This window comes from Thunnus maccoyii, chromosome 23 (assembly GCF_910596095.1).
Source record: "Thunnus maccoyii chromosome 23, fThuMac1.1, whole genome shotgun sequence".
Lineage (NCBI taxonomy): Eukaryota > Metazoa > Chordata > Actinopteri > Scombriformes > Scombridae > Thunnus > Thunnus maccoyii.
In genome coordinates this window covers 22,821,667-22,838,469 of record NC_056555.1, presented here as the reverse complement: position 1 = coordinate 22,838,469, position 16,803 = coordinate 22,821,667, and the positions used below count along the sequence as shown (strand labels likewise).

General features: G+C 37.9%; 1 protein-coding gene across 1 annotated transcript; it reads left to right on the top strand.

The window, feature by feature from the left end:
* Window positions 1-3,762: 3,762 nt before the first annotated feature.
* Window positions 3,763-6,791, top strand: LOC121890415 (interleukin-22-like). The gene is made up of 7 exons (XM_042402648.1): window positions 3,763-3,804; window positions 4,410-4,480; window positions 4,587-4,819; window positions 5,001-5,051; window positions 5,306-5,455; window positions 6,068-6,124; window positions 6,380-6,791. The coding sequence occupies exons 3-7, from the start codon at window positions 4,640-4,642 to the stop codon at window positions 6,464-6,466; spliced, it is 525 nt and encodes a 174-aa protein (XP_042258582.1). The 5' UTR covers window positions 3,763-3,804; window positions 4,410-4,480; window positions 4,587-4,639; the 3' UTR covers window positions 6,467-6,791.
* Window positions 6,792-16,803: the final 10,012 nt, after the last annotated feature.

The following is a 16,803-nucleotide window of genomic DNA, read 5'->3' as shown; positions in this document are numbered from 1 at the left end:
AGGTGAAATCACGTCAGAACAAACATATCTTGTCCTCTGGACTGGAAGGCGAATTACCCAGCAAACACTCAGCCTATATGCACTATAGAAACAGAACACATACATCATCAGCCAGGCGTGAACTGCAGGTGAACTGGCCGAGTGTAATTTCCCATTATAACAATATAAGGCCAGAGCAAACAATGTAAACCTCAGTGGGTGTAGCCTCCTATAATATCATCATTACCGCATATGTGAATATCCTGCTCTGAAATTTCATCAGAGGAAATCTCAAAGGAGTTATTCCTTTGTTGTAAGAGTTCAAAAGCAAATCCAGAAATGGTCATACATGCCTATTATGTTGTGTTTTATGTCTTTAATTCCATTTTTTGTTTGTTTCTGTTGTCCTCAAATGTTTATTTTCTGGATTTTTTTGACCTACTTGGCATCGAAAAAAGCTCTCCGAGTCATTCTGCAGGTTTCATGATCTTGAAATGCAAAAGGAATCGAAGCCTGTTATCTCACCTTCAGTCTCAGAGGGATTCGTCACACACAAACAGAAAAGTGATTCCTGGCTTCACACCAGGAAAATCTCTTTTTACACATTTTTCAGATCTGGTTACATGGATTTTTTTTTGGGGGGGGGGGGGGGGGGGGGGGAAGAGACAGACTTACAGAGACTTCAGGAAAAATATCTGAGCTGGATTAAGTTAGTCACAGTTAAAGGCTAATGAATAGAAGTATGTTTTAAGATGACGCTTGAAAATCTCAGTAGTGGGGGAGAATCAGATGGTGGGGGCAATAGAGAAAGCCCCTTCCCCATAACACTTTGAGTTCTGTAACGTAAGAGGGGGCAAATCCATTTAACCGCTTGTAAACAAACAACAGAATTTTAAAATCAGTTCTGTAGCGAACAGGTAGCCAGTGCAGAGAGGCAACAACGAGTGTGATATGTTCCCTCTTTTTTGACCTTATCAAAACTCTTGTTGCTGCATTTTGAACTAGTTGGAGTCCTGATAAACAAGACTGTGTGATACCAAAATATAATGAGTCACAATAATTAAAGCGTGAAGATATGAAGGCATGGATGACTTTATAAATATGGATAAAAGTCTTTTTATTGGCTGAAAAAGAAAACATTTTGACTTGTTTTGTTATGTTGCATCTTTCTCGTTGTATATATTTTGCATCAAATATTGTTTTAATTATTGGCACCTTCGTTTGGATTTACAATGTGTATCTGCATATATTTTTTAACAATTTCCTGCTTAGAAAAAAGTCAAAAAAATGTAAGTCTAAAGAAGTTTTAAGTCAAAGTTTTAGCTAATTTGGATGGTGAAACCTGTTTTTACAAGATGTTACTTCCAAGCTACATTCAACTTACACTAAATAGTTTTTTTTAAAAAAAATCAAACAGAACCTTTTGATTTTTTTTTCTCAATTTGATTTGGTGGGTAAAAATAGTTTTGGGATGTGTATACACTATACTTGAATACATTTTCGAGATATTTGTACTTTACAAATATCTGTATATGAATGGACAGAGGAGAGCATTTGAGCATAAGTGATGTCATAAATATTGAAAAAAGTTCATAATCATGGATTTTGTCACCCCTGTTGTTAATTTTTGTTCCTTGTTTTACTTGAATTTGGGGGATAATCATGCTCTCAGCTTCAGTTTCAGCTTTAGCTACAGTTCCCATAATACTTTGGGGGATGCAAACAAGAAGTATTACATTGTGGGTTACAATTTAAGCCCGTTTTTTAAGCTTATATTTATTTGCAATTTGGTGAATTGGCGCCATTAAATGTGGGCTGAATTAGCTATTAGCATTTTCTGTTTGCAGTGTTTGTGATTTCTTGGACCCTCCCTCATTTCCTCCAATTCGTACATTGAAATGTATCAATTTATAGTGACAAATCTAAAATGATTTCTCACATTACTTCTCAGATGATTCATGATGATTATTTTTGTTAAATGAAGGAGAAAAACAGTTTCCTGGTTCACTGAGAGGGCAACAGATTGAATTCTGAATTCCGGTCACATTGAATATTTAATTTTTTTTAACTAAAAGCCTGACAGCCTGCAGATTTCTGATACCAAATGCATCAAATTACTTGTTCATCATAGTTTCATATCACTCTGGGTGCAAGAAAAAGTTCCTGAATTATTTCCCAAACATCTTCTGAGCATGCTCAGCGGAGAGTTTTGTGATTCAAAAAGAATTTCACAGAGATGTAAAATCTTACAAACTTCCAGCAGTGCATTTCTTAGTCGCTACCGCTCACATCCGCCTGTGAATGTGGTCATTTCCCCTTCATTGTTAACTGGGTGTTCCACTTTAGTTTGCTTCTTCCTCAATCTGTACATGTTGCAACATTACATGATGTAGAAATGATTGAATTTGATGAGATAAAGGAACCAATTCATTTTTTTACTGAACTAAAAGCAGCAGAAGCAGCAGTTTGATCAGAATATGCTGCTACAAGAGTAATTGTTTCCTGTCATTAGTCACAATCTGCAGGAAACGAGTACGTATGACCATTCAAAATGAGATTTCTTTCAGAATGAGTGATTCTAATGGGGGGGGTTTACGTGAGGCATTTTGATTCAGTTTGAGCTGACTGGGAATAAAAAGCTTCAAATAAATACATGAAATTTTAATTAAAAGTTCATAAAAGTCAGAAGGAAGTCTGCAGGTCAATTTTTGTGGTGAAGTCATCCATTCTATTATCAGTCTCCCAGGGGTACACACACCCACCTCTAACACAATAAATGAAAAATAAACAGAAAAATGACACAACCACTTGATCCTTCACAGCTGGAAAAAAATGCCAGGAAAATACTGACAGGGAAATACTAATGTCAGAAAGCTTGGATACAACAGAGACTTTTTATTCTCTATTTATAAGCTTCCCTTGGGGGGATATTATCTGCAGACACAGAGAGATATGCAGTTGTATATCCTGATAAAGTCCGCTGTTACATAACTGCCCTGCATTTGCTTATTTCTGTCTGATATTAACTGCTAAATGTCGAAGAATTTCTAACTAAAGTCAGAGATCTACAATTTTGATATGATGTTGCTTTCAGGCTAGTTAATTAAAATGGTGCAATTGTGTTTTTTTTCAACTAAGACTGTAATTATATTTCTGCAAAGATGCACATTTGGATCCATGCAGATAAGGGTTTTAAACATTTTTAGGAAATATGCTTTTTCACTTTCTTTTAGAGAGTTAGCTAAGAACATTGACACCATGCTAATGTATGTATGGAAAATATTAAAATGAAGCCGGGAGTTCGGTTAGTTTTTCTCAAAAACCTGGCAGGGGAAACAGCTAGCAATTTAAAAAATATGCCTACCAGCACCTTTAAAGCCAACAAATTCATGCTGTTTGGATTAAACAAACAAGATACAACATGTTAACTGGGAGCTAGGACAGAGCCGGGCTAGCTGTTTCCCCATATTTCCAGTCTTTATTCTAAGCTAAGCTAGGCTAGCATAAAGCTCAATACTTAGCACACATGAGAGAGGTATCAATCTTCTCATCTCACTCTTGGCAAGAAAGCAAATAAGAGTATTTCCTCAAATGCCAAACTATTGCTCCTATTCTGTCGTTAAGAGGTAAAATCTCCACACAAGACAAACATCAGCAGGGAAGAGATTACTTACAGAGCACATATGTTTTTGTGTAGAAAATATATTAACATTGGATTTCAGGAAAAGAAGTTGTAAGTGTTCCTGGAGCCAGCATCATCTAGGGGCCCTTAGAGGAACTGCAATTTCACATGTTTCACTGGATTTAACATTCACCTTGATATTTGTAAGTAATGCACTTAAAAGACGATGAGAATTTATTAGTATTTCATATGAAAAAAACGGCTCCATTTGCAGCTGTGTACAGTATAACAAAGTTGCTTCCTCTTTATCACAAGACCTCTCCTCTTGAAGCATTACAGTACACATTATTATAATTATCTGAAGAGCCCTGTATTTAACAGATGATTACATAATTTGCTGGCTCTAAGTGTTTAATTGTTGTGTCATATGACACAAATTAATCTACTATCATCAACTGGTTGGACGAGTTTTTCTATTTTTGTCTCAGGGAAGTTTATTTAACAGTGTGGACTTCCAGTTCATAATCCACCAGGGTGTACACAAACACACACACACACACACACACACACATAAAAATGAGGAAATGATGTCACTGGAGAAGAACTATTAAAATGTGCTTTTAGCAGAGTGATGACAAACATTATTAATGTCGTCACACTTTGACCAAATTAATTTCCTCTTTTTGTAAGTGTGTGACGGTAAACAGTGAAGTAACAGATTGCACCAGCTCAGCACTGACCTGTGTGTGTGTGTGTGTGTATGTGTGTTGGGGTTTTTTGGATGGTTACCTGTCCTATATTTCTGCAGAGGGGGCGGAGGGTTGATCTGTATAAAGAGACGAGGCAGAGAGACGTCTTCACAACAGCATCCACTAACAGGTGGGAACACACAGAGAGAAGATTCACCTTAATCTGATTATTACTTATTATTATTATTATTATTATCATTATTTGTCATATTTAACCATCTGTTTCTGTGTTGCAGGTGAAAACACTTCTCCTCAAGCTTAAAGGATAAAGATAAATTCATCTACTTGAATGATGAAGGTCTCCGCACTCGTCTCCTTCCCCCGTTCAACCGCTGCCATGCTCATCCTGCTGCCGCTGCTTCTGGTTGGCTGGGCCGAGCAGGCAGCGGCGGTCCCTGTGAATCAGGCACTCAGTGCACCGCTGCAAGACCCCGAGACATACCAGGCTGTCCGTGAAGTGTCACAACACGTGAGTATTTTCGGCATTTAACACTTTAATTCCAACTCAAAAATCTGTCTTAAATCTCAAAATTCTTTCAAATTCAGCCCTTAATCTTATTCTGTAACTTCTAGCCGATGCCTCATGTTTGTCTCCCCATGAAGTACATCTGGTTTAAACATGATGCTAATAAGTCTTTCTGTGTCTTCAGGCTCAGAGTATGCAGACGGAGGGCATGACCAACACCAGACTAATTCCCAAAGTAAGCATAATCCCGGTTACTGCAAGAAAAGATGTCATTTTCTTATTGTAATATATATTTTGAGGACATTTGTTTCTGAACATTCTCGCGGAATTACTTTTTTATTGACAGAAATTTCCAAAGTTATGTCCAACAATAACGTTCTCATAAAAGAACAAACAAACAAAAAAAAAAGTTAAAACATTTCAAAGTAATGTTCTTGGAAGCTGAGCGGGTGTTAGTCCTTCTGATCTCTGACCTCTGACCTACTTTAGGACCACCTGAAAATCTGCTGCCTCCATGCCAACATCCTGGACTTTTACCTGAACAACATCCTGCCTCACCATGACAACCAGCATGCCAGCATGCACCGCCTGAGGACTGACCTCACCCGTGTCAGCGAGGATCTGCAGACTCAAGGCTGCGTGAGTGTTTTAACTGAGTTGTTTGTTAAATGACATCTTGATTGTTAAAGGAATAGCTCAACATCTTGGGAAATTTGCTAATTCACTTTCTTGCCATGAGTTTGATAACAATCTCATAGCTACAACCAATAGCCAGTCAGCTTAGCTTGGCATAAAGACTGGAAGCAGGGGAAACAGCCAGCAGCTAGCCGTAGCTTCAAAATTACCATACAGTCATGTAGCATCAATTTTCTTATCTAACTCTTGGCAAGAAATCCTCCAAAAATCTAACTATTCCTTTAAGATTCATATAGCAGGTAAATTAACTCAGCTAATTAGTTTTTGAGCATCTTTACAAGTCTGTTGTTGAGCCTAAAAATCTAATAAATATACAAACGTACAAGTACATTTCCTAAATACTGCCAATCCATCCTAAGAATATGAGGTATTCAGAGGTAAATATGCAGTGTTTGCAGCATGTATATATGTGGTGGCGGTGTGGTTGATCTTAAAATCGATAACGACTCTCTGTGGTTTCGCTACGAGAAAGCAAACAAACATGCAGCACACACAGAGAGGACGAGATGAAAAAGATAACAGTTGCCAACCTACAATACCTGTCTGTCTCTACAGAAAGTGGCTCACTACCGCGACCATCAACACGCTGTGGAGTTTCGCAGGAAGCTCAAGGTAAGATTTTAAAAACTGAAGCTCTGAGTGACACCATACTCTGTCTATGGCTCTTAGCTTCAAACTGGTTGGTTCCTGTAGACGTAAATCGTTAAAAACACCTTACAAATATATTTAACTTATTTGTAGGATCAATTAATTGTTGTTGTTGGTCTTTTCATGAAAAATACAGAATATCACCAGACTTATCTTTTAAATTGACCGAAGGTATTATGTGTGCTTTTATTGTTAATAATGTGTCACTATGTGTTTCAGATGGAGGGCCAGCAAGGCATAATCAAAGCAGTGGGAGAGATCGACATCCTGTTCACCTACCTGCAGGACTTCTGTGTTCAGCCGTAAAACGACAACGCAGCTGCTGCACACTGATGCCTCTACTGTTTCTACTGAATGCGGATGCTTTTCTATTGATCATATTTATCACCTTTTATACCAATAACTTTTATACTTTTATTTATTGATCTATTTAATTAGAGAACATATTTAACATTTTAAAAAATATATTAAAATACAATATTTATATTGATGTTTGATTGAGTCAGTTATAGATCTATTTTTTGATCAAAATGTTTTAATACCTGAGCTGGAATGACTCTGGTGTTGATCCTGTTGCCATGTTACTGTATGGCAGATTATTATGGAGGGTGTTACAGTATTTAAATGTCTCAGACTGTTGTGTGTTACAGGATTTACTTGAAAATAAATAAATTTGGTTCTAATATAAGTTTGTGTGTAAAGTTCTTTGTAGCTACTTGCTAGTTTCAAGCTAGCAATTTAGTGAATAAGGTAACACCATTAAAACTTAAGAAATGTCTTAGCTAGTCATTGTAGCATTACGAGGTGTAACATAATCTCCAAAAATAACAGTTTTAGGGCCAAAAAGCAAAATAAACTCTCTTTTACTCCTTAGTCTAAATAGGTATAATAGGTAGATATTAGCACGCTAATGTTAGCTTTGGCAGTTGGTTCATTCAGCTAGCTTAGCAACAGTTCCACCTGCAGTTAGCGATATTTTTTTCTCCCAGGATAGTGAAGTCATAGCTTGCCCTACTCTGCTTCTGATTGGCTTACCCTATATTCTTAACCCAACCCTAACCAATCCCACTTCCCATACCTAAACCTGACCAACTCAACCAATGAAGGCAACAGGTAGTAGCCAATCAGAGACAGAGTTGGGTGGGTCATGGCTTTGCCATCCTGGGAAAAAAAAATTGGCCTGCAGTTAGTAGCTATAAATATTTAGTAACAACCAATTTCGTACAGTAAGAACTAGTTTGTGTGGTTTCAATTTAGTGATGTGTAAATCTCCAGTCAATAAAGACTTATATATTATAACTAGGCTAAACTTACAAAAAGCTGGAGTTCACTGTTTTCCAATGCAGGCAGTGTGGATGGTGATCATCTGTGATCATCCGTCTCCTTCACATCATTTTGAGTCAACAGATTTATCATTTCCGTAAGTTGGGGGTAACTTTTGCTGCAATGCAATGTGTCGTCATCCGACAAGTTGTGCGTTGGCCAGCCATATACATTGTAACATGAACGCTTTATTTCTGCTGTTTACTTCATGATTGTTGTGACGAAAGGTAAAATAATTGTCACTGTGATAACTGTTTAGAGTTATAATGCTGTCTTTGAGTACTACAAACCACTGTGCAGCAGATCTGTTACTCAGACTGAAGCAACACACATGGCTAGATAAACCTTCTACAGGGTCCAGGGGCAAGAGTTTGTTGTTAGACCCCTGCTATAGATGGTAGAACCGATTAGTTGATTGACAGAGAATTAAATGGCAACAATTTTGCTATTGATTAATCATTTAAGTCATTGTTTAAAGGCAAAAATTCTCTGGTAGCAGCTTCTCAAATATGAATATTTGCTAGTTTTCACAGTTCTCCATGACAGTAAACTCAACATCTTTGTGTTGGTCAGACAAAACTTGGGCATCAGGGAATAATGATTAGCATTTTTCACAATTTTTTTGCTTTTTTTTTTTACAATGAACCACTGAATCCATCAAGAAAACAGTAGTTGGTTGCAGCCTTACAGTACTGAATAACGGAATAATGGAATAATACGATCTGTCCCTTAGTTGTCTGTGTGCAGTTTGATAGACGAATATATAAAAACACAACCTTACAAAAAATTAGCTCAATAAAAACTTAAACTATTCTAAGTCTTCAAACTAGATTTTGACACAGAGTCCCTCTTCAAGACCAGGCCCACAAAATGGAGAATGGTGGACCTGTCAGAGCTCAAATTGGACTTCCCTGCCGCACATTTATTACTAATTTTCGATCAATCAGATTACATAGACTCAAATGATATGGAGCAGTTGCGGTTGGCAACACGTCCCCACCAACGTAGCCCACTGTGTTGTTTTTTTCACTCTGAATCTACACTTCCATGCGACCTTTCGTGACTGAAGTTGCAAGTACATAATCTATCTTTAAGTTTTAGGTGTTGTTTGGTGAGGCAGGAGTAAGGGGATCCCCCCCCACCCCCCGAAACACAAACACACACACACACATACACTGAATGATTTTAATATTAAATTGGTGCAGAACTCTGCAGAAACCACAAGTAGACGAGACCTACTTACCTACTTTCACTGGTGTAGGTTTGGTTTCAGCTCCATGTGTAGCCTACGTCTGTGTATACACAGAATGAGTGTGTATATGTGTGTGTGTGTGTGTTGGGGGTGGGGAGGCTTTATATATGTTTGTCTTTAATGCCACACATTTAACTGTGAATAAAAATGCATTATGTTGTTTTTAATTATTTAATTACAGCTGAAACAAAAACTTCATCTGATCGTCAGTGGAGCTGTATATCAACCCCTTGAATCAGTGCTCCTTGCCATTTGGCCACTGAGCTGCTTGTTGGGCTGGTGCTGCTGTTCAGTTTATTTGCTGTTGTTCATACTCTGTGCTGCTGGTAGCACTTTGATCCAGCTCTGTTTACCATTCATGTAACTTGTAGGTAATTTTCAGGAAGCCTTGTAGGGGTTCTCTGCCATTTTCCTTTTTCTCCTCTTTTGTGGTTATCCAGGGAGCTTAGCATTATCTTTCTTTCCAATTCTGTAGACCAAGTGAGACTTTATTTTCTAGTTAATGTTGGGTTTTTGTTTGTTGTTTTGGCCTTGGAGACCCTAACACCTTATTTGCTTCCTTTTCTGCTGCTATTTCAGTCAGTTTATCACTGTTAATCATCTTTTTTTGTTCATAAATGGTATTCCTTGTTGCACTTTGAAAGTGTTTCAGCAGCCTCATTCGCCAAGGGTTTTCAGTAAACTGGTTATGTTACTCCCTGTGTTCCCCTAGACATTAGAGGTGGTAACATGCAAGTAGTTAAATAGTTTAATTCTTTTCTCCAGTTAAAACTCTTAATTCAAACTGTGGTTCCAGTCTCTCCAACATGTGGATTAGCTGTAGGTTTTTAAACTGTTATCAGACTAAATAAACAGTTTGAAGACATCACAAATCAAATCAATCAAATGTAATTACATGTAATTACATTAAATGTAATAACCCTAACCCTAGGGTTAATCATATAGGCCTAGCCTAATTCTTGATATTATAATTGCATTTATAATTTCAATGTAATAGAACTTCTATCAGGCTAAAAACATATTGTGCATAGGCCTATTCTTTTACTGAATGTGGACATTAAGCATTTTAATAATGCTTATTTTTCTAAACAAAGCGTGGTTTTGATGGTACAGACTTTATCTTGAATTATGTAACTGTAGCAGCTGAGCATGGTGTGGTCAGTGCAGGTTAACTTCACCATTCACATTACTGTCATGGTTCTTTCACGGTCTGGCTCTATGCTCTTAGTTGCCATCATCCACCAGTCCACCAGATTCCGTCAGACTTTTCTTCCACTGTTGCAGATTATATTTAAGGGCCCCTTGAGATGCTGTTGCTTGCTACATTGACTCTCATAGTAACTGAGTGCAAAAGTGAACTGAAATGTAGAGCAACAGTTGTCTTTCAGTCCAATTTATGTTGTCACGTGCAGCCTTAATATGCAGTTTATGTTTCTGGTCTATATGGTAAAGGTCCCTAGATTGGCAATGCAATGCTGAAGTTTATTTGCTGTGTTTGCTCAGTGTGACTTGTTCACTTATTTAAGTTATATTTATGTAATTCCAAGACAGTTAATGAATGATGGTCTATATACGAAGAGGATAGTGCATGATTATATGGTAGACTCTTATTTAACTCATGGATGAAGTTCTGTTTTTTATTTTGCCCTCAGCCCAGAGCAGCTATTGCCTTTTGGGTTTTTTTTCTTGTTTTTCCCAGACTGCTTTTCTCTCCACAACTTCCCTGCATTCAGTCTCGTTAGCCTTGCTCTGCTCCCTGTGTCCTCCCCAGCCAATCAGCTCAGCCTGCCCCTGTGTTTTGCCACCTGTTCCTTGTTGTTTCATTAGTTCAGTTTACATAAGTCCTGGTTTTCAGTTTGGTTTTTCTTGGATCCCTTGGTTCTGTATTGCTCAGTTTTGCTCTGCTCTGTTCCATCTGGTTTTGTTTTGTTCCGTTTTTCTGGATCTTTATTAAAGAGACATTGTTCAGTTCATTCTGGCTGTTTTGTCCTGCATTTGGGTCCATTTCCTGCTACTCCCTTGACAATTACCTGTTCCACTCCCAGGTTAAACTGAACCAGTAAAGTAAAAACTATATCTGTAGTCATGTCTCCCCTAAAATATTTTGTTACAGAGGTGGCTTGGTCTTGGGGTGTATTTTCAGCAGCACAGATGCTACTGAATGATCATAGAAATATAGGAACACTACAGACAGCAGTGTGTCTCTATGATCCTCTTGCTCTTCCGTGACTACACCTTGCTACTTGTCAATTTGATCATGAAAGTGACACTACTCTATAGAGTATATGCAAATCTGTCTGCTACTTCAGCACCATGGACAACGCCATGGATTTATCAATACACAGCACAGTTAGGTTACTGATATTTCACAGCCATAGTCGGGGCCATAGATTCTAACTTGCACAAACCTCAATCAGATAATGGCACACTAGACTAACATATTCAACTAAACAACCCCTCTGCCCCTGCACTGTCTCTGCTACTGAGGGATGGACAGGAGGGGTGGCAGGTTAACAAGGGGGATGCAGTTTGGTCATTTTGCTAACAAGAGGATGATTAGTTAGTTAGTTAGTTATTGTGTCATGCATATACCATTGCCCAGCCCACATGGACTTAGAAGATAACAAAATGCAGCTACAGTGGTGAAATATTTGTCAAACGTAGACAAGAATAAAACTTCTTATATTACATTGCAAACAAAGAACTGTGTCTTCTGTACCAAACTCAACAAATACAATCAGCCACACAAAAGGTTCACTTCCTGAAAGTGACAGATTAAGGTTTTATAATCATTCATCCAGAAAAAAATTATCAGAAATTAAAGCCATTTTAATAAATAGTGTAGCCCTTAAATCATCATATAATGAGCAAAAAAACATAAAATGGACCTTTGGATAATTTCTGCATCACATAAGGCTCCACTCTGTAACTGACAATATGTTCTTAATTTAGGTTAAACATGAACAGACTATCAGTAACAGTTGTACAGGGCATCATGAATATTACACTGTAATTTGTTTTGGAAAATAAAAAAAAAGACTCAGGCATTCAAAATAAGGATTTCACCTCATTAATCCAGAGGTATCCATGCAAAATGTCCCAGTTAAAAAACTTACTAGTGAGCCGCTGTTCAGGCATATTCACAAGTCTGTTCCAAAGTTGAATCATCTAGCATTTATGTCTGACATTTAGTGGTTCCCATCCCATATCACTAAACTCAAAACTCATTTTTTTGCCTTAACCTTCACTTCATGACCTTTTACTGCACGGCGGGATGGTTTCTGTCACAATTAATTTACCAAGCGCTGTCCTGCAGACGAGATTATTGTTTATTGCAACTGTTCTGATAACAATTGCATCTCTTTAATGTTCTGTTTGTTCCAGTGTGCCCTTCTCTCATCTCTCCCTATTTTCTCTTCCTGTCCTCTCTTGTCTCTCAGGCGTCTCTTGCTGGACCAGTGCCCATCCTGGAACCACTCTGCTTCCCTGGCTGTCGGAGCCATTTCCTGAGGTTTTGGATCTGGTTCCCCATCCTGCAGGAGTTCAGCCTCCACCCATGTCTCTGTCTCTGAATGGTGTTTTTCTCATTTTCTTTGCTCTTCTCCTGTGTATGTGAATGGTTTTATGATGATGTAAGTCTCCCCCCTGTGTAGTCTGTCCTCCTGCCAGGTCTCCATGGAGGTTGTGTGGCTCAGATCCTATTCTGTTCTGGTGGCACATGGAAGCTGCTTGGTGTCCTCTTCATCAAATTCTTCATATATATTATAAATCCAGTATAATTTTGTTATCCTGGTCAATACTGTATTCTGTAATTTGTGTTCTATTCTGTACACACAGCATCTATTGCTTGTCTGTCTGTCCTGGGAGAGGGAACCCTGTTCTGTTGCTCTTCCTGAGGTTTCTTCCATTTTTTCCCTGTTAAAGGGGTTTTTTAGGGAATTTTTCCTTATTGGAATCGAGGGTCTGAGGACAGAGGATGTTGTATTGCTGTGCAGACTGTAAAGCCCCCTGAGGCAAATCTTTCATTTGTGATATTGGGCTATACAAATAAAATTGAATTGATATGACTTAATGGCCAAAAATCAGTTCCTCCAAGAAATTGCAATTTTGCAATCGCAATAATTAACAAAAATTTTTTTGCCACAATAATCACAGAAAAACTGAAAAATGACACCACAGAATATCTCCATAATCAAGTACAAAGCAAATAAACAATAGTTTTATGGATTGAAAAAGACAGTCAGCCTTTATTTCTATGCAGGAAGACTTGTTTGAAACTTGATACTGGTGTACTGATATTTTGTTCCTGGTCCTGATTAAATTGTAAAAGACTAGACTAGACTTTTGAAGTGAGGAGCAGACAAAATGTCCTCACTTCAAGGTGTAAAACTCCATCTGGTCCTCACAAAGATAGAAGTACAAGAGCAAACACACACACACACATACACACACACACTTGAATTCACAGTCCGTTTACCTCTTAGTTGGGGGCGGGTTCAGCAGGGTTGTACCTGTGTGATGTCATCTCAGGGGATTTCCCACACAGGTGATAGTGGGTCTCCCCACACCCAATCTCTCAGGGCTCAACTGTAAGGCCATCACACACATTGCAAATACAATAGCCCAGGACATCACACACCCATTAATCACCACTACACTGTACTGCCCTCTGGGTGCAGGTACAGGTCCCCGAGGTGTAGAAGGGCTCACTTTGACAAAAGCCTGATGCCTGCAGCCACAGCAGCCCTAAATACTGTGACTCTCTGAAGAAACTATGAGTCTTGTTTTCATGTTGTTTGCCTGTCATTCTTGTGTGATGATATGTGTAAAGTGTAATGTTGATTTTCTCTGTGATGTGACAGTGTTGTGAAAAAGAATAATAAAGTCAATAAAGTCTAAATAACCAACTAACAAGTGGACTGACTGGCTAAATAAAGAAGGAAATAAGGAAACAACGGCAAACTTCCTGCTGTGTGTGTGTGTGTGTGTGTTTGGGTAATGAGGATCTATATTTAGCTGTTGTGTTTTCTGTGTTGAGCAAACAGAAGCTGAGACGGGTCACATGATCATATGGTGATGTCACACAGGGGGTCTGGAGATATTTATAGAAACAGCATTCACAGTAAAGAATAAAAAATAAAATCTGTTTCTTTTCAGTTCAGGCAAAAACGTTATTATTCTGTTAGCTCTGACACTGACGCTGGAGTCTGTGATGACTTCGGCTCTTAAGTTACATCAGGAATGTTTTTATCTCCTGGGGTAATCTTATGTGGTGACTGTCTACTGTTTTCCCTGATAATGATGCAATGCTAGACTGTCCAACTCTGTCACTCACAAAGACTAAAGTACAATGATGAAATGTAGTATCAGCTGCTCATGAAAAACTCTGATTAAACTGACGGCAACAGTACTTTTATTTTACTTGAGTACAATTGTGGAAGAGGCACTGAGATCCTTTTCTTAAAGCGGCTATAATCAATATTTTTCATAATAATGTTTGAGATGACAGTGTGTAATGTGTGATGAACCGGTAGAGGATTATCAGTGACTCTGTAGCTCCTCTCGGCTTTACGGGGCTTTATAGGGAGTTTCAGCTCATTGTTTATCTGTCTGGCTGCAACTTTACTGTTTTGATTCACTCCCAGCGCTCTCATAGCATTGTTGGGGCCGCAGCAGGCAGCTGTTTGCAGAGGAAAAGCTGTAAAAAGCCACTGTGCACTACCTGCTCAGCACCAAAAGGCAAACAGACACAGTTAGCTGTAGACTAGCTGGTAAACATAGTGGAGCATTTAGCAGCTAAAGAGCCAGATATTTCCCTCAGGAGTTGGTAGAGAGCAAAAACAGAGCTAAAAGAGAGTGAATATTGGACTTACATTCACCAGGTGGACAGAAACACGACTCCATATGAATGATAATGTTGCTCTGTAACTGCTGGATGTGAAAATAAGCAACTGTTTGCTAACAAGTTCAACAACTTAAAGCTGATGATATGTCAGTGTTGTGTTCACTACTTGTTCCCAATGAAAACTAGCGGACAAAACATCAGTTAATGCATGTTTAAGTAAAAGTACAGACATATTGGCAGGAAGTATCGAAAGTGAAAATACGATGCGAACTGGCCCCATTTACATATACTATTGGAATGTTAACACACTTTCTTTTTCTTATTTTGGTTTTCTTTGTTGCTCCTTCCTCTTGACTTGTCCTTCGTCATATGTGTCTCCATGTTAAACACTTATATTGCGCTATCAAGAAAAAGGTTATTAATACTGATTAATTGATGTATACTGTATGTAAGCAGCATTATTAAGGTAGAGTTAATTAGTTAGTTTGGAACTTTATTGTTCACATTGTGCAAAATTATCTTTGGTTTCACCACACGGCATCAAAAAACAATACAATACAGGATAACTGACAATGTTGGACAAGTGACAGAGACACGTTTCAACAACATAATTTAAAATACATGAAAACCATAGAAAATACAGTATAATAAAGATAAAGAGCTATGTGTTTAGCATTCATACTGCATTTGTCAAGAGAGCAACTTTTAACAAGTTATACTGTTCGATAGCCTAATCTATAACAAAGGAATATTTTATAAACTATCATTTTACATATAAAAAATTGATCTGAAAACTAGCTATAGCTGTTAAATAAATATAGTGGCTTAGAAAGTACAATATTTCACTCTGAAATGTAGTGGAGTAGTAGTAGTCTGAAAATGTTTGTCGTGGAAATTGTCTGAAAACACTTAACGCACATATGAAATAATACACAAAACACTGATATTTAAAAAAAAAAATTAAATATTATTGTAAAATAAGGAGACAGAACACACAAAGATTTGCATCAGTTTGTCTCAACAAACAAAGAGCAAACCTAATCTATTATAGTTGCAGAAGGAACAAAGAAATGATCTGTGATTGGTTAATGTAGCAGTTTATATGATTACAGCCAATGGAACACAGCCACAAGATATAGATTTACATGCACACGTATATAACATAAGAGTCACATCTCCCCAAGGCTCAGAAAACCATGAGTCCCAAGCTATATATGGCCTTTGACCACTTAACATGTTCAGCTTACACCAAGACCCAGAATATCACCTTAATTTGGGCTTAAACCAAGATGGAAGGAAAGGAGTGAGTACATTCTTTCTCTCAATGACATGCATGCATACATAAGATAAGCATCTGATCATCTCAACACCTCAACACGTTATAGACTAATATTAGACTTCGGTGAAAAAAACTCTGACGTCAGCTGCTTCTGTTACAATAAAAGCCACAACAAAAAGATCGCAGCGTGTCATTTACTCTGAAGTTCCTTACGCTCTACGTGACACCACATGAGGAAAACCGAGCCTTTGAAGTATGGAAAATTTCCAACTTTTACTTTCTGTTGTGCTCAGCTCCTATTCAGTCACGTTTTTTCTGCAACAAATATACATCTCTCTCTTCAAACTCTTCCGAATGAAGGAACATGACTCACTGATGTGTTTTTAATAGTTTTTGGAGAACAGCAGAGGTCTAAATGAATAAGATATATCAGGCTTTGGATACACACACACAATATTTGTTAGTAGATCAGTTCATTGTTGGTTTGGATCCAAACACGAGATTTGTTGACAATAAGGAAAATATAGAAAACTGCCAGCCTTATGCTTTTAACATTAATGTGAATATGTGTTGTTGCAAAGAGGAAATGTATCTTGCAGCCAGTTGAAACACATGTTGAACAGAAAGCATAATAAATGTATGTAGAACAAATGCCACCGTTGAATATAGCCCGGTAAACATAACCCAGCAAATTTTAATCTGCAATCACTGACCGGAGCGAATACGCCCTGCTGTAATATGGGTCAGAGAGTGTCTTGTCATTTTCTGAAACATGTCGCACTGGAAAACAAACCTGCAGAGTCACCGTTTCATGGCTAAGTTGAGAAAACCGCAACCTAGTTTGATCTGGCCACACATCTAAACCTGTTTACAAAAATAAACCTGTCAACCCAGCAAATGACATCATCACCACAGAGGCTTGGAAACAAAGAAATCTGATCAGT

Excerpts from the sequence above, each read along its gene's own strand:
- LOC121890415 (XM_042402648.1), top strand. The coding sequence starts at position 4,640 with ATGATGAAGGTCTCCGCACTCGTCTCCTTCCCCCGTTCAACCGCTGCC. Across the intron at positions 5,052-5,305 it reads ACACCAGACTAATTCCCAAA|GACCACCTGAAAATCTGCTG; the intron begins GTAAGCATAATC and ends GACCTACTTTAG. Across the intron at positions 6,125-6,379 it reads AGTTTCGCAGGAAGCTCAAG|ATGGAGGGCCAGCAAGGCAT; the intron begins GTAAGATTTTAA and ends TATGTGTTTCAG.